Raw genomic sequence first — 19,630 nt, forward strand, 5'->3', positions numbered from 1 at the left:
CCTCCTTTACTCCTTTCCTTCCTTTTTTCGTCCTTTCTTTCTACCATAACTGAAGGGAAAACAGAAGAACATAGTATCTGTTATCATAATGCATATTTATCACTGAAAATTAAATTGCCTCAATTAATGTGGGCTTGACTGAACAAACATTCCACATACTGTCACAATTTAAGTTCATAGTTATATTACTAGGTGCAGGTTTTTTAAATTACAGACCCAGAAAAAAGTTTTTACTTTGCAGTGTTGGCACTGAAAACTTATTGTTGGTTATTGTTGGTTTCTTGTATGAAACAAAATGATTTGTAAACTTTTGCAATATCATGGACCAACAAAAACAGAGTTAATTTGTTAGTAATTACTTACCTTTCAAACTCAAGTACAAATGGCACAAGTATATTCACACAAAATGCTTAGTGCCTCAACAAATTAAAATAGAGATTTAAAAACATGTATGTTTATAAAATACTTTATGATTCTTAGAACAATTTTTTGCCTGTTTGTAACCTGTTGGTTACACAGCCCAGTGAATACATTTTTTATTGTTTTATTGTAAAATGAGAATAAAAATGGTCGAACCTCTTATAGTTAATCTTCATTATTTTCAGATTACATATTTTCAAATTTTTCTACCTTCTCACATTTATTTTTAATCTCAACATCAAGTCTCAAGACACTTGCCATTTCTCATGAAACATTTGAGTTGCTTGCTGTGCATGTTCCCCCTGCAAAGCAATGGGGAACAATGCAACACTCTTACTTATAAACAAGTTTCCATTTCACAATATTTTTAGTGTCCTGTTTTCATTGTTTCTGTACTTTTGTTGATAATTTTGGTATTAAAAATAGTCCCCATTTGGATGTTGCCAAACACTCCAATGTACGTCACACAGAGGGTTATGATGTGTCTATAAAGAAAATACCTGTTAGAAAAACTTCACTCAGAAGAGATAAACTGCTGTGGTTGGTGAGATCAATGTGAATGAATCAGAAGTATGTAATAAGTAGGTGTCTTTAAACATAAATATGCACAAAATGAAGGTGACAGAGGGGATGTTTTATAAACATCCAATGACTAGTGACTTCAGAAACATAATCATTGTTTCTCATAGAAATGGAAGCTCAAGTTTTGCTAATACAGACTTCATGGTGACTTAAAGGAAAAAAACTTCTAGAATAACGAGAATCAGCTGCATGTATGTATATATGTATGTTAATATGTATATGTGCATATGAATGTGTTTGTGTTGCTTACACTTACAGATATATAGTTATGTATTTATATATTTTGCATTTAAGAATGTATATTATAAAATCATTACACTTTCCAAAAACAAAATCATATTTTGACCATTATGAAATTAATTAACTGGTAATTGTGTTTTATTAAAATTACAATCTGAAATCATTTTTAAAATTTACTTGTGAAATTGTAATGTTTTAGCTATTTTGTAACATGAATTTGTGTTTTGTATTCAAACAATAAGTATTAAAATCTTTTCAGTTATAAGCGATGGCATTTATTTATTAAATGCATCATTGAGTTAATAATAGGATTTTTGCTTTTTTTGTAGAATAGAAGTCAATATTTCCTCTTATAACTTTATTTTAAAGTGTGTCTCAAATTCTGCATTTCTTGGAGGGAATTTCATAGTCCAGGAAAATCAATTAAATATTCCCCTTGAAATTTTCTTGTGGAATATTGAGCAAAAGCTACAAACATTGATATGAACACTGTTATTTCTAATCTTGCTTGTATGAGATTATTTTGCATTTTCCTTGAATAACTTTTTTCCCTGTGCCTTTAGTCGGCTCATTTCTCAAACTGAGAGGAGCACAGTGCACAGAGATCCAATGGGAGCTGAGGGAGAGTCTGTCTGCAGCATCTTCTTCCCATATTGGTACTATTACCTCATGAGACTTCCAAATCATTTTGTCAGCCTTAGAATATTTTTTTCAGGTTCTGCCTTTAGAGTCACTTTAAACAATGAGATGAGAATGAGGTGGGAAAATGTAGGAGTGATGGCATTCAATCCTAGCTATTTGCAATTTTATACTGCAATGATTATTTCAATAAAAGCTGGTTGTATTTTTTAAATAAATGATACTTGATTTATCATAGTTACAGAATGATAAATCAATATGAACTAGTAGAAGGTATTTTCACTAGTTTATATTTTCTTCTATTAAATACTTTAATAGAGTTCCTCAGAATCTAAAGGCTATACTAGAGGAAAATGGCTTTTTATTCTAAATTCTGACCTGTGAAAATAATGTGCGATATAGTAGCTCAAAACAGGTGCTATCAGATAAATTTAGCTGCATCTGTACAGGAAAATTCATAAGGACCCTTGTTTCCTGTCTGTGTGGATGCCTGAGACTGCTTCTTGGAGGTGCATCCCACAGCAGTGCCTTAGAGTACAAGATCCAGATTTCACCCAGTTTTTGCTTCGTTTTTTTTAAGCTGCAGGCAAAGCTGAGTGACAGTAAGCTTATGTACAATCATCTGTTCTGCATGGAATTCACTCATAAAAATGCCATTCTGTTAAAACATAAAGCTGAAGAGGTAGAGGATGGAGGAGATGGACTGAGGTGTAGCTGTGGTGATTTAGTTTTGAGTTTGTTTTGCATTAGTTTTTATTAGAATGTGTTTAGGTACATTTAGAACTCCATTGTATCCATAAAATACTGATTTTAGCCAATCTACTTCTCTCAAAGTAACCATGATTCTGAATTTGTGTAATCTTTTTATTTACAATATTTATCTTACTTTTCTAAATTTTTAATAAACTTTGTTGGAGTTGTCTTATTTTGGAAAAGCTACAGTGTTTCTTCTATAAATCACACATTTGATGACAGCCAGTATCATTTTTTTCTCTACTGCTTCCAATGAATCTTTCTCTTCTGTTCACTTTTTGCTTCATTTATAGTCTCCCTAATTTCCTGTATAAACTCACTTATTTGGCACACTTCACTCTCTCATCCTTGAGTTTATTTTGCTGTCCTTTTACATTAGTTTTACTTCTTGACAGATTAGGAAATCATTTACCCTTGTCTTTATGTTTCTTTCTTGTTCTCAAGAACAATGGTTGTTTCTTGTTGTCTTTCTTTGTGCATATTGTGAAGCTCAAAATGTTAGAAGAAAGTTATATTCATCATCTAATTAAGACATTTACCATAAAATCTGTTTGAAATATCACTGAGCAAGAATTATAGAATTACACCAGTTCATATACTTGCGTTGTCTCCTCTCACAACTTCAAGACAGCCTCCATCTGCCTTTCTCAAGAGGACCAACTATGGGGATTTGCTGGCAGAGGTGAACAAATCAAAACAGAATGCATCTTCAGAAGCCATTGTTACAATGGTCTAAAATCTGGGGACCTATGCCAAAGAGCCTTTGGGTTAAAATCAGAGTTCTAACCAACACATCTGGACCACTACCACTGCCCTCAACAAAAGCTTATAGTAATCTTTTGTCATCAAAATTTTGCCTTTCTAGGCCCCTCAGTGAAATAGGACAGCAGTGATGTCATACTGAGCTCCTCTGTCTCCAAGCCCTTGTGGCACTGAATTTTGCAGCTGAAGGCACTATATGAATATAGGCTCCTCCGGTCACATTGAAATAGAACTGATGATTTGTAGCTAATCTATCACCTGCCCACAGGGCTACTGTGCCTTCTACCATTTGTAATACTCAGGTACAGAGGGTACGGAACCATGCGTAATCAGAAAACAGAAACAAAACCTCTAAAAATAGCTACCCAAAGAAGAAATAGTAAAAATATTTGCATTTCCTAGAATGTTGCAGCTGACTAATGATACTTAGAAGATGACTATTTAGGGTAAATTTAAATCATTTTGTAAGGCTAATGTCTACGATTAGGTTTAAATCTTTAAAGTAAAGTGGTGAACATATGATTTCTATGACAACTCATGAAGGGAGAGTAGGAGAATTGGGGGAAAAACCCCAAGTTACATCATGTACAAGTGTAAATTCTTTATGATGAATGTGATCATTATACATTTCTAAAATTTACCAATAAAATATGATTGAAAAAACAAACAAGCAAACAAAAAGCAAATTAGTGGTTCAGAAAGTACGTCATAGTAAATGCCTAAATAAGAGACATTTAAATTTAAACTGTAAAGAAATTTAAACTGTAAAGAAAAACATAAGTGATTTGTAGAATAGATAATATAAGCTTAATTTTTTGTCTACCATGTATTAGGCATTGTTCCATGTGTTTTTCCATTTCTACTCAATCTCAATAGGACCCTCTGAGATGGAAATGCAAGAGAAGTCGAGTGTGGGAATAAGAAAATTTGGAAGTAAAAAAAAAAAGAATAAATCATGTACAAGTTTCACACAATTAAAAAAAAGAGCAATGCCCTTGAAAAAATAGTAAATGCAGATAGAAAGGGCTTGCTAAGTTCCATGAAGAACTCATGAAAAATAAATTTAAAAGTTGCACTCCTAGACATTTAATACTATTCTTATCTCCAAATATCAACATTCTATTCTGATGTTTAAATGCATAAAGTTAGAGTTCATAGGAATTATTTCTAAAGAAGATTGAAATTAAGAATCTTTGACATCTGATTTCCTCATCCAAACTGTTATTTACCTATTTGAGTAAAAGCAAAGTGTGTTCTCATGTATATGTTATTTTGCTTTGTAATCATTTTGTTTAAATACATATGGAGCTTACATTTACGTGTGATGTGGCTTGAATCCAGTTTATCCAGGACACCCAAAATATCAAAACAGTTTGGTTGCAGTGTCTGTTCTTTCTTCACATGGAGTTGAGGAAACAATGTTTAATATACACTGACTTTTTATAATTTAAAAAGTTTTTATGAGTACATTTGTAGTACATAATGATTCCGTTCATTGTAGAAACTTTGTACATATGCAAAAAACATTTTAATTCTTTATTTTTCCCAATCCACTTTCTTTTATTTACTTTTTCCTCACTCCATCTCTCGGTCCACTTCCAATTTGTAAAAGATCTTTTTATATAAAATAGATCATTTGGATTTTCTCTTTTTTGATATATTTATGCAATGCAATATGCAATCATGCTCTTTAATGAATTTGCATTATGTTTTTATATTAGATAACATCACACCTGCTTTTCTGTATTTATTATTTTTACTTTTGAAAAATTTTTATCGATGAGTTTGAAATAATGTTATTTAAAGAATCTTACCCCATCATAAATGAATGAGACCTAATCCATAGCTGACTTTCTCATTGGAAATGAATATGTTATATGGAGAGTATAACTATATTTAGGATACTAGTTTTTATATATAATGAAATCATTATTCTCATTTCTAGCCTGTTATCTTCTAAAAATTATTTTTATATTATTTTCTTTTTTTATTGGTACCAGGGATCGAACTATATTATTTTCAAGATTTATGTCAATTATTTACTTCTTTGTGGTAAATCCTAGAACCAAAGAGTGTTCGTTGATATGGGTGAAATTTCATGCTTTTCTTACATCCCCCAGGTTAAGGGAAGCAGCTATAATGTTTTACCATAAAACATGTGTAATGTTGAGTTTAAATAAACATTCTTTGTAAAATTCATGTGGGTGCCTTCTATCCCAGAGCTTGCTTTTTATAACACATGAATCATGCTTCCCCAACATTATCTCTGATCTTTATCTTAACAGTGTAAATCAATGAAAAAAAAACTAGAAAGACATTTGGATGTCATGGAAAGCCCATGCATTGATATCATGATATAGACATACAATCACATGCAATCATATACATATAATAGATACATATATACATACATATCATATATGTATATATGTCACATATACATGTATCATGTGTGTGTGTGGTATATGTGGTATATTTTACACAGAAATATATGATTACATATATCATAGTTACTATTGATGAGACAAAATACCTGACACCCAAAATTAAAGGAGAAAATGTTTATTTAACTCACTGTTGGAAGAGATTTCAACCCCTAATTGGCAGTCTTCAAGGTGGTGTTATGTGAACGGTGGCACATAGCAGAGCAGCAACAGTTTATGGCACCACGAAACAACAAAAATAACAAGGGAGAGAGGACTCTTTCTGCCCCTTATGCTGTGTATACAGGGTACCCAACCATGAATAAGTCGTAAACTCTAGATTCAACTGCTGGCAAAAAGTCCACCACCATGACTGTGTGAGGCTTTGGGGGACACACAGACAGAAACCAAAACTATATATATATATATATATATATATATATATATATATATATACACATATATATGATATATCATATACATATTAGTTTTCCACTAAAACACCTGATAATTCATAACCGTGCAAATCAAGACAAAATTCAAGAGTCAGTAGAGGATCTTAATTCCCTTTCTGCAAATCAATGAATTTTCTCTGTTTTCTGAAGTCTACGTGTGTATGGCATTAATTACAATTCTCAATCCACCTTGATGGATACTGTGAAAAGACAATGGTCAGCGATCTGTCTCTTTATAGAGTTGTAAATCATCAATATCATGATGCTCATTGTGATGATCATGATGATTACTTCATTGTAAACTCAGTGAAAGCAACAGGGATTTTTTTGCTATTTGTTCATTTGGAAATACCCGATGACTAGAAAAGTGCTTGCTCCATCAAATCTAATCATGTACTTAATAAAATACTTTACTCTGGTAAATTAAGTATTTGTGTCTACATTTTAATTACACATTCAATAAATATTTGTAGAGTGCCATGTGATGGGCTGTGTTTCAGGCACCAGAGATACAATAGTGAGTAAAATATAAGTCTTTGCCTTCACAGAACTGGTATCTGGAAATAATGGTTCCCACACTATGCTGCGTATTAGACTCACCTAAGAGTCTTTAATTTTCTATTTCTATGTATTCTGATAAATTGATATCTGATACAGTTTGTTTCTTGGGGAGAAATCTAGATATACAGATGATACCTATATGATTTTAATGTGTAGCAGAATTTGTGAATCACTGGCCTAATATGTAAACTAGATACTAAGAAATTCCAATTACTTACTTGAAAGTGACAACAGATTATTTTACAAAATCCACCTTATTGTCTAAAATGTTTAGTTCTTGTATTAGATGCTGTTAATATCATTGTCATTAAACCCTGTCTTTTCATATGGTACTTTTGAAAAACTAACCAACATTGTTCTTTAAAAAATGTTTATGAAGAAGGGAGTGAAATATTTACCATCTCACTTAAGACTTACCATGTACTTCCCTACCTTTATTAAATGGAGATGCAAATATTGTTTAGCTTTGTTCACATGTTTAATGTGTATCACATTAAAATGTTTTCCCTATTTATTTCAAAAAGCTTTAAGGAGGAATACTAAAGTTTTTGAAAGCATGAACATATAATCTATTATTGCAGTTTTAATTGGAGAAAATGCAACTTTCTTTATTTTGATTCCAGAAACAAAAGTTTACAGTTACTGTAGTACATTTTTTAAACTGTTCAAGTTGAAATGTTTACTCAGCATAGCAAAATTGCTACTTTTTTTTTCTTAAACATTGTATGTCTTCAGAAAATATCTGAAATAAGTACTGACCTAAACTGGTATCTTGTTTCCTCTCCTTTTATATATTGCAGTGTGTTTGGTATAGGTGTGTCACCACAATCTTAAATCTTCCTACAACTTTGCTGAGTTGGCAGTGGCAATAATGATAATACCCACTGTAAAAAAAATACGTACGTGTCAAATGTTCTCTATGTCCCAGATCCTTACAGCCACTGTTTTAAAATTTTCCTTACCCATATAAGCGTATTCCAGTTAATAATTTAGTGCTAATCAATTGCTTATTTTCCATAAAAAGGAGTCTGCTTTAATCACAGGGCAACTGACCTTGAAAATAAATTTAATATATGTGAATTTCTCTATCACCTCTGGGTTTTTACTTATAGTATTTTCTTGGCTACCTTTTGGGTCTCAGCTGTGCAAACTTTCTTTTTGGTCTCATCACTGACTTAATGATACTGTTGTCTCTCTTGCTTAGTTCTTAATTTTTAATTTGTTTCAAATAATATTCTGAAAATGGGTGCATAAATATAAATAGTGGAAATAAATCATCATTATTATGAAGAACTAATTTAACTCTTTAAAAGGTACTTATATATATTTGTCCAGGTTATCTATATTTTACTATTATGAAATTTTTTAATAGTGATATAAACTGATTTCATTGATCAGGGAAAAGATGTGGGCTAGATATAAAGCTAAACTAAGTATTTCAAGTTTATTCCTTGGACTAAAGGTCATGAATTGAGAAACAATGAACTGAGAAATGAAATACAGTATAATTATTATTATTTAAGAGAAATTATAAGCTTTGTAAACCAGGTTACAAAAAATAAATTTAAATTTAAGGAATTTCCAGCAATAAGAGTAGACTTTTTAATCTTAGAAATGACGTTTGTGTAAATATCCTAAAGAGCTAGTATAATTCTTTTCAACATTGCATAAATCAACTTGGTCAAAGCACAAGGAAAAGAAAAGGAAATTTTATTTATGTGTATTTAAAAGTTCTGTGAAATCTGGGCTTTGTGAAAAGATTCGTTAATATTTTTGAAAAATCACATCCCATTACTTTAGGCAGCTTCAAACTGTTTTGTACATCAGTGATAGCAACTCTTTCTACAGATTCATATTCTGATTTTTGCTTCTTTGTTTCAACTATCTTTACTTTTCTCTCATCAAACTTACCAATAGGAGGCAAGATTTTTATTTCATAAAATACATAAATTAGGACAATGGCAACAAAGAAATATGATAATTGTTTTAATTAAGTTTTTTCTAAGGAATGAGAAGTTGCTTAGAATTAATAAACCATTTTTTAGGGGAAAGTTCTCTGCTTGAAGGTTTTCTATTTACAGTGAATAATGTATTGGGTTGATTGGATTGTTGCTGTTCATCTAAATTTTATTTATCATATTTATATGATCATCAGACTCAGAAAGTGAATACAGAAACAAAAACCGCAGAATTGATTTGGGATTAATATATACTAATTTAGCTAATGTGAAATAACCTCAAAGAAATAAATTTAGAGAAAAATTTTTATTAACTACGATTTAATACAAAAATATTTTGTGTTGGTATTACTATTCCAAGTTGTTTCATGAAAATTCTCTTAGGAAAATAACCTTGATTTTATTAGCTTGTTTTCTATTTAAAATCACGCTATGAAGGAATGATTAAATCAAATGTAAAGTATAGAACAATTTAACAAGCTTAATAGTCTTAGAGATAAGATAGAAATGTTTCTGGCATTACTTAGTCAACAGTGAATTGAGTTGTTAGCTTCTTTAAAAACTGCTACTTTCCTTTCTTCTTATGTTTCTATAAAGAAATTTAAATAATACATACCATATGCCAGTTTATAAGAATAGTGTTCTGAGAAAGATATTTTCCAATATCATATTGGTGCTTTTTAAAGTTGACTTTTTATCCACAACTAACTACAGTCCTTTTAGACTGTTTGACCTGACCAGGGCTAACATTTTACTTCCTGGCCTATGAAATGTGAGATCAGAGTAACTAGCAATAATAATTTTATTCAGCTTAGAGGATACATACCCAGAATGGCCTCTGTTTAGAGAAAGTTTCAGAAAACAGTTGTTTGTCATTTATATTTATATTTTAAAATACAGATTAAGTTTATTCATTCTGATTTAGAAAATATGTGCTTATTATAGATTACTTTTGTATATATTAGAATGTATACATGAAATTTGTCTTGATTTTTATAAGTAGATATGAAATTACTTATAAATTGATGTTGAATGTACTGTTCAGTAACATATAAGTCTCATTTATTTGAGGATTATTGCTTTCGTTATCACTTAGGAGAGAATTAGCATTACTTTTCTTTTAATTATATTAACTCTTAATCTAAGGAAATCCTGTGAGCTCGCTCACAGGAATTATTCGATGATGCCATGAGGAAATGCTGCCTGCCTAAAGTCCATCTACTACTTTCTTAAAAATAACCAAATTTTAAGGAGAAAACATGTAAATAAGATCACACGTTTCATGTATCTAAAATTTATAATATTTCATTTTAGAATTTTATTTGATTGAATTGTGTTGTGGATATAATTCTTGAGCTATAAAAACTCTGTAATCATATTGAACCTGAAACACAAGAATACCAGAGTGTAATATGTATCTATATGATATGCAACCATTCAAATTGTCTTTCTATGATTTTTTTCTTCTTTTTCTCCCTCTTTTGTTTCTTTATCCTCTATCTTCTGTTTTTTAAATAAATAAAAATATTGTGAATATAACTTAATTGCCTTTAGAAAAAGAGAAATAGGATTTGTCACAGATGGAATATGTTGATATACAAATACAAACTGTCTCAAAATCAATATGAGAGAAACTCTATTCTCTGTTTTGTTATTTTATGACATTAAATCAGTTTCCCAACTTCTTTTGAAGAATGTACTAATTATTTTCCAGAGTAGTTACATCTTATTAAATCTGCATGTTCCTCAAGAGTTACTTGTATTTGTTACTAGAATGTTATTGTTATTTGTTATTTCATTTCATAAAGCAGTTCAATATGGTACAATCTAATGAGTGTTACAAGAGCTTTACTTTACCCTCTAAAACCAAGGGACATATTTATGAATTAAATAAAATTGTAAGTTGAATAAAATATATAAATTAGTTTTAAAACTGTATAATTTTATGCAACTTCTGCATTTATGTTACTTAATAGGTAGCTTTGATTTTTTTCTCCTTCAAAAATATACTAGAAATCAAAAGCAGTATATGAGACTTTGGAGAAAAATTAAAGAATCTTGATCAATGGACTCTTACTAAAACAAAAGTTTCAATTCTACTATAAAACAGTAGCATTTCTACCTACTTAAGTCACATAAACTATAATGCATAGCTACATCATTTTACGATTTTGTAAATCTTTCATTGTATTTTAGAGAAAAAAAAAACAAAAACAAGAAAAACAAAAGAGACCAATAAGCAACAATAATCAAAAACCCAGAACAGTAACAACATAGGCTTTCAAAACAAGGTAATAGGGACTTAATGAAGGTTGTTATTTTGCATAGTTATCTTTGAAAGTTACTCTAATTACCAGATTTGACATGCAAAATTGATCTAATCCTATGAGTATTATCGGTTTTGTTCCAAGAACTAACAGAATCTGTAGTATAATCATTTTAGCTGTCTGAAGTGTACATATGCATATTTTCTAGGAATTTCCACACTGATTTCCACAGTGGTTGCACCAATCTACACTCTCATTGATGTAATTATTTTATCAGTAAGTTATCACTGATAGATTTTTTTAAAAAGAAGGAATTGTACTATATAATCTTGGAGAAAAGAACTTGGAGAAAAAAACCCTTTCTATGTGAGACTGAGGCTGACAGAATTATCTGGCTGTTTTGACATTTGAGTTGTCAATGGTTAGGAAGACAGACAATGTGCTTGAGGAGGTGGACCTGCCATTTTGTTTTTTCCCTGATTATTTTTAAGTTCCTACTCAGTGAATAAGATAATTTAGAGTAATGTAGATGGTAAACAAGATTCATCTTGAGGGCCAGCTTTGATTAACTGTAAGTGGCTTCTTGCACACCTGTGTGGAGATGACTTTATAACCCCTCCCCCTTAGATCCAAATGCTTTGGTCTGATAGTCATGTCCACCATGAAACCAGGATGACGTAGGACAATAGGGCTATCACTATCCTCCTGAAGCTATATCCACATTGTTTTTTAGTGCTTACAGGTGTATAAATGAAAGTTTCCTTGCCTCTTTCTTTCCTTTTTTTCCTCCTCTTCTGGAGATTGTCAGTGGTGTCATTCCTCGGAACTGGTTAGATACCACATTAGTGAGAAAGACTGTGTGCTGTACACAGTTCTCTCGTGGTTCTGTCAGAAACATGTCTTAGTTACTTTGACGCATGTGAGACCCACTCCAGGCCAGTGAAGCTAAGGATTTATTTCTGCAAAAATTGAATAGGAATATTTAGTCTTCATTAAAGAAAATCAGTTCCTAAAATTTGTTTAAAAATTATTAATGTGACTGAGTTACTAGCAAGACTACACAGAATCTGAAGGCAAGAGGAAGACTTCAATGGTGACTGCTTAATTTATCAAATTTAACTACTAATATGACGCTGCTACTTTTCTCACAATTCTCCATATAGGTTTATCTTGAGACGTTAGACTTTCTAGAGGAAACATACAGTACTAACTAAAACAGAGTATTGATGAAGTTATGGCATTAAGAAACTGATTCATCTGCTATAAACTTTAATAAATATGCAAAATAAAACTGAATTTGTAATGTAAATAGGGCAATATTTATTTTTTGTAAAAGACAACTAACAAAAATGTTTTTAAAGATGGTACACTCATTATTTTCATCTAAATGTCCTCTAAAACTCTAAATGCTCCTTGTTACACATACATTTAAAGCCATGTTATGCTATAAAAATGAAGAAATATGCAAATCAGTATGTTAGATAGGTTCTAGTTAATGCCTAGCATGTAATAAACAAATGTCAAAAGACATGAAACCTCATTTATGTAATAAGTGTTAATTGAATAGTTACAGCTCTTCTAGTTATGCTTATAGGAAGCTCACAAAAGTAGAAAGACACAGCCCCATATAGTAATAGTAAAAGAGACTATTTTAAAGGTCTTATTAGGTTTCTAATAAGATGCCTCCGAAATATATCAGAAATACTTGTCATTAAAAATATAGATTTACTTCAAAATACAGTTTCATTACACATGTAAGAAAATTTATTATACAGGTTGTCAATATAGGGTCTAGGCTTACCAAATTTATAACAGAAAAGTAAGTTTCATCTTTCAGAGTGTGCGGTATGTAGTGCTGAGAACTTAAACCGACTACCTCATAGTATAATTATAGCCTAAAGCATAAGATATTCTGTTTTCTAGGTTTATACTGTTCTCAATGATAGCATTTATTGTCTTCTAGAAATCAATTTGGGGAATCATGCTAGTCTACTAAGTACCTCAGATAAGGCAATTCCATGAAGCATTCCAAGATTATCACAAGGAATTGCTCTTGTGGTCATAAAGTAAGAAATAAGCAGAATATGACCTGCTGAGGGAGGTTACAGTTTTACAGCCCCTCCTACTTCATCATTTAAGTCACTCAGTTACTGTAAACCCTGGACTACCACTCACAGATTGAAAGCAAAACAGTCATCACAAACCAGGCTCCAGCTGCCACTGCATGTGTGTCTCTCAGTCGATGATGAGGGTGTCAGAACCAATCCTGGACATGGATATGGGAAATTACAGTGAAGTTCTGGACCCAGCTTACACAAGTTTGGAGTTTGAAACTATGCAGATTTTATATAATTCAAATGGTGAGTTCTGAGCTGCTTGTAAGATATAAAAAATTACATAAGTATGTATACTGGGAGAGTAAAACTGAGCATTCTGGGATGGTGGTTCAGTGGTTTACTGCTGGAAACAAAGGCCTGCTTTTAAAGGCCACAGATCTGAGCTTTTGTACTTCATCACGGAATTTCAATTAATAATGCTATGGCTATTTCATGTTAGGAATAGAATAGTTTTGTGCATTAAAGTTATCTCAAGATTTTTGCTTGATACTACTGTTAAGAGCTAAAAAGAGTAGTTTCAGCAGTTATTTTCTGTAAATCATAGTAACAAATAACATTGGCAGATTGGCTGTGAAAGTATGTTTTCTATGCAATATTTAAAATGAATTATGGAACAAAGTTTTTGTGGAACATTAGAGAGTTTCACTGATTGCCTCCTTCTCTCATGATTCTTATTCTCAGTGGCAACTGATGAGAAATTGCTTTTAAAATGACTGTTAAGTTTTTGCACTAAACAAAAATATGAAAAGGAATAAGGGTTATATTATAATCTCACTTGACAAGCTAATGTTTAGCTACACAAGGCTTTTGGCATTTATCTACTGTAACATTTTAACTTTAAATAAGACATGAATTGTTTAGGGATCCTTTCTATAATTCAGTTTGCTGTTGACTTTGAATTTAGTTGTTTTTGTCAAGTAAAAAAGTCTTGTAAAATATAGGATTTAATGGTCAGGAATGCTGATATCTCATAATTACGTGTACTTGGGAAAGTCTGTAAGTGTATGTCTGTGTGTGAATATTTGGTTTCAGATTTAAAGAGCCTCTAATGGTAAGAATATCTTAGTATTTTATTATAATATACAATTTGTCTGGCTGATTCTTTGATTATATTTCCAGTAAATAAAAAGCTATTATTATTAGCTATGATTATGATTTTTAAAACATAGTCCAAAAATGAATTCTAAAATTTAAGATAAGTAAAATAAAATGAACCTGAGGTGAATCTCATAGGAAATTAACTTTTATGTATATTTAATATTTATCTCAATGGAGTCATGATTTCAAAGACTATAGATTCCTAAATGTAAGAGAAATTTACCATAAATATTTATCAGTATATATTAAAATGAGTAACTTGTGTGACTACTTATCATTTTACCTGTTTAACATAATAACTATTTTCAATATTTCTTTATAATATCCTAGAAAGCAATCAAATACTAAATACTTCCAATTTGTGATTGTTAATATCTATTTTGCTACTGCTACCAAATAAAAAATTCTTAACATTTGAATTTGATGATGTCACATGATTTACCTTAAATACCATTTCGTTAAAGTTTTTCCTACTTTAAATCTGGCATTGTGGTGTGAGCCTATAATTCCAGCACTCAGGAGTCTGAAGCAGGAGGATGGTTTAAGTTTGAGGCCAGCCTGGGCTCCATAGTGAGTTCCAGGCCACCCTGGACTGATAGTGAGATCTTGTCTCAAAAAAAAAATAAATAAAACAAAAACACTTTACATTTCCAAATTATGCTTTATTCTACTTTGTATTTCCAAATTATATATGGCAGTATGTATCTACTGAGAAATATTAGTAATAGAATATACATAATATCATAGAATATAATCGAGATATGATAATCTTTAATTTTATTCTTTAGAGTAGATATACTAAAAGGATATTTCCTGTATTAATAATTTATGTAGATTAAAATTTTAATCTGTTACTTTATAGATTTAACATCTTGAATACATACATATTTTTAAAAATTCTGTCAATAATATTAACTTTTTGAATAACTAAATATATACTGATACTGGAGATTTGAAGCCAGGCCTTTGTACACATTAGACAAGTGCTCTATCACTGAGTCCCCAGCCCCACATGTATAATTTTTAATGTCCCACCATAATATAACTATATATTCCTTACTTCCTATATGCTGTATATAATCCTAAAAGCTAAAAAATGGGGGAGAAAAACAGATTTCAGTTGAAGTTTATGTGTATGTGTAAAGATGGGTAATAAATGAAGAAAGCAATATGTGTGTATGCATATATTTATTTTTATTATATATAATAATTTTAGGCACTGTCATTGTCATTAAAAAGCAGTAATCAAAGCCCTACGCTCTTCCTCAAGAGCATATGAGTGTTGACTCTTTTAGATATATGCTTAGAAAAGGTTTCACACACAGTATGAGATTTGAATAGAAACCTTTTATCTAGCTTGAAGAAAGTCTTAGAGAAAATCTTTTCTTCCAGACAAGCATAGAAGTTCCAAAATGAAACTGGTCAAACAAACAAATAAAACAAGCAAGCAAAGAAAGAAAGAAAGAAAAAAGAAAGAAAGAAAGAAAGAAAGAAAGAAAGAAAGAAAGAAAGAAAGAAAGAAAGAAAGAAAAACAAAGACAGGAGCACACTGTAGAATAATGAACCAGATGGAGAGAGTGTGGTACCAGATATAGAGCTCATTGGTTGTTTGAGGGCAGGGATTTACGGGCTCTGGTAAACTGCACTGGCTTTGTTCGGTATCTAGGTATGAATCATGAGAGGACTGACCGAGCAGAGTAACAAGATAGGAATTTCTTCCACCAAGATCCTTTTAGTAGCTTTAGGATAATAAACACATTTAGTAGAGAAACAAAATTGAAAGTAGGAAAACTGGATAAAAAAATTAGATAGTAAGTTATTGCAATTATACAGGGGAAGAATGGTGGTGGGCTGGATACAGCCAATCACGGTGAATGACGGAAAAGTTGTAGATTAAATGTGTGTCTTAAATGTAGGTTTACTGATGGGTTAGATTGGAAGGATAATGGGGGAACTGAAGGAAAAAGTCTAAAGTTACTGGTTCTAGGCATTGGAGGAGACCATTGGCTGATATAGGGAAGACTAGAGGAAAAATAAATTCTCCTGGAAAAAATTGAAGTTCTGCTTTTGATATGTTGATTTGTGATCTTAGATTTCCAAGTCAAGCTTTTGCAGGGTTTGCTTATTTGTGATCCTGGGGACTTCCTTCCTGTCTTCCTTCCTTCTTTCCTTCCTTCCTTCCTTCCTTCCTTCCTTCCTTCCTTCCTTCCTCTCTCCCTCCCTTCCTTCCTTGTCTTCCTTCCCCACCCCCTCTCTTTAGAGATAGAGTCTAACCACGTTCCACAGGTCAAACTCGAAGTTATGATCCCCTTGTCCAAATCTCACGTAGTGCTGGGGTAGATTACAGGCAGGTGTACACCATTATACCTGGCCCAAATAAAGTCTTAATAGTATTGAAGCATTTCACACTGACACCCAGAGGAGATATCAGGAGAGAAATAGAATTTGATGATTTTTCCTTCATACAGATGATATTTAATATTTTGAGACTGTACGAGCCTCCTTTGGGTCTATAGTTGGAGAGCTGAACCATATGGTGTCCCAAAATTTCATGTGTAGAAAGGAAGCAGCCATACGTGCAAAGAAATACACTCTGTGGATTCTTCCAAGAAATCAAGGATCGACCTATTTTAGGGTATGAATAATGAATTGAGCAATTTTTCAAAAGCACTAATTCTAACTCTATTCTTTTTAAACATTTTTTTTTTAATTTTAAAGAGGGTAAAATTGAACAGAACAGAAGAAAACAAAACAGAACATAAGAAAGCAATGTAAGAGACATAGATTTAAAAACAAGACAATCAGGGATCTTCACTATCATATTGTCTGTTTTCTTCCAAATAGTTGACCCTATCTTCACATACATAGAATTCACATGAAACAACGTAGTGTAGAACTGATCTGAACAGAATGAGAAAGGCATTTCAGGTCTTCAAGATCAGACAATAGGAAAATCAACAATGGATGTCATTGTGTCTCTCATTCTTTTCAAAATAGCTGTCCACATCTTCATGTATATTAAAATTAAACAACACAAAACAGGCTAAAATCACTCTGAACAAAGAATAATAGTATTGCTGGATTTCACATCGTGACACTACAGGATCAGCACTGGGTACTGTAGTGTCTCTTTGTCTTCAAAGTAGTTGTTCATTTCATCATGCCTTATATGATCAGTTCTCATAAGCTGTTTATTGGTTCTACTCATGCAAGCTAACTCTATTCTTTAACAGAAAGTTCTACCCCAGAGACAACAAGTATGAATACCACAGACAACGGTGTCAACTGTTTGTGCGCAATATGTGGGGACAGAGCAACAGGGAAGCACTACGGTGCATCCAGCTGTGATGGGTGCAAAGGATTCTTCAGACGCAGCATACGCAAGAGTCACGTTTACTCCTGCAGGTTCGTGAAATGCTCCTTCCAGGGATGTTAATCTATAGAGATGTTTGAAAACAGTATGCCAGAAATAAGGGGAGAAAATTTAGAGCTCTCTTATATCCACAGGTCTGTGAACAATCTTTAAGCTGCAATGAAAATGAGGATGGGTGGACGTGTATGCGTGATACATTCACGTAGGCGGTTCTTTTTATGAAACATTTTAGACTTATAAAAAAGTATATAACAATTTCACTTCTCTACACCCAGTTTAGACCAATATATTGAATCCTCCTCTGGACACCTCCCCAGTCACTTGGTGTTTCTCCCTAGTCTCTCTAGGGTAACAACCTCGTGAATTTTGGTGTGATATTTTCCTTGTGTTTCTTTATTGCTTTACCACATGTTTATATACCACTAAACGTTTTAAAATCTGTGTTTAAATGATATCTCAGTGTATGCTTTTTCTGAACATTGGTTTTCTTCTTACTGTCACTAGATCATGAACTTTTAAAAACAAAATTATAAAAGTTCAGAAGATGATCTTGTAGCTTGTTTTCAATAAATGAAATTCAATTTTCAGTTCTAAATTTTAAAATTTTTTTCTCACATATTTTTTGATCATTGAATTTCAATGCTTTGCTTAAAGATATTTAAGTATATTGTATGTGCACATATCTATAGAAGTCTTTTAAAATAATTCTATCAACATCATAGGTCAATTTAGGTTGACCCTGGCTTGTGTAACAGTTTTCAAATGCACATTACAGGTTGAGTATAAACTGTTATAAATAGGATAGATTTTAACACAAGAAAGTCTGCAGTTGTTCTATCAAAGAATAGCATGTTGGGATTTTTACCTAACTTTAAGAACTATTTGGACACCTTAGAAAAAGCTTTCTTAGACCATGGTGCCATTTGATTCCTCAGAGCGAAATAAAAGTTAATACATAACTTCTCTAAATCTAACTAGTGTTCCCAAGTAATTTTTCCAGGAGAGTTTGATGTAGATATAAAGAAATATAAATTATCCACCTTAAAAATTTAATAAAGAAATGATATGAGTTTTGGATTTTATATAAAAAGTAGGTAGTATAAAAAGGTAATTCTTCCATCAAAATATTTTCTCTATGAAAGCCTTAAGTATAGGTTGTTCTTAAAAAGTAAAGGCTACAATAAAAATAAAACAGCATTTTTTGAAGTCATGTAGCTCTTGAAAAGTGAAATATACATTAAGTCAAACAACATTCCCACAGCTTGGAAGAGGCTGTGAGTAATAGGGCGAGGACTTTCTAGATTTCCACACATCCTGAGTGGGAAGAGTAAGAAAGAACAGTTTCCAGAGCAGCATCTAGAAGTTTAACAAAGATTCCAGCAGCGAGTGTAGTTTTAGCTTCCACATTTTCCCATCCCACATGGTGCCGTGAACCCCGCCATTCTCTAACCCTTCTTGCAGTAAGCAAATACTATGATTTTCCATTTGTATAGTTGTAATAATATTGATGTAACATTATTAGAGAAATAATATATATTTTAAGCTCAGATTCTGTTGTTTTTAATTTTAGTCTTTTTTTTTTTTTTTTTTTTTTGTCTTTTTCCTTTTATCGGTACCGGGAATCAAGCTCACAACTGCCTGCTTGCAAGGCAGGCGCTTATGCCTCTGAGCTAAATCCCCAGCCCTTAACTTCTTTCAATACCTTTCACACAAAGCTTTTGATGATGGCACTTTGTAAACTGGATTGTATGCTTATTTTAGATTGTAATATTCTTAAATGGAAGAAGCAGGTGCTATTTAACTTTTTATTCCCTATACCAGTGTCTTATCCATAATTGGTATTAATTTTAATGTTAATTAATTATACAATTCCTTCTGCTATTTGGTAATTTCATCCCCTCTCCTCGATCTCCTCATTCATACATTCAAAGTGAACCGTGTTGTTTTTTTCTCACTCTCAAAGCCTCTTTCTCTTTTAGCTC

The 19,630-nt window shown here is 31.7% G+C and overlaps 1 protein-coding gene across 2 annotated transcripts in view; it reads left to right on the forward strand.

Moving 5' to 3' along the window:
* Positions 1 to 19,630, forward strand: part of Hnf4g (hepatocyte nuclear factor 4 gamma) — a 127,682-nt gene that overhangs the window by 87,140 nt on the left and 20,912 nt on the right. Inside the window, exons 1-2 of one of the 2 annotated variants that reach the window (XM_003480050.3) lie at positions 13,048 to 13,420; positions 17,509 to 17,680. In XM_003480050.3, coding sequence (XP_003480098.2) covers positions 13,285 to 13,420; positions 17,509 to 17,680 — 308 coding nt within the window. In that variant the 5' untranslated portion in view covers positions 13,048 to 13,284. Of the gene's footprint in view, positions 1 to 13,047; positions 13,421 to 17,508; positions 17,681 to 19,630 lie in introns of those variants that run through there. The other variant, XM_063257475.1, reaches the window with a different exon arrangement.

Source organism: Cavia porcellus, unplaced genomic scaffold, assembly GCF_034190915.1.
Source record: "Cavia porcellus strain 051 isolate PalLab524CR breed Dunkin Hartley unplaced genomic scaffold, mCavPor4.1 scaffold_10, whole genome shotgun sequence".
NCBI lineage: Eukaryota > Metazoa > Chordata > Mammalia > Rodentia > Caviidae > Cavia > Cavia porcellus.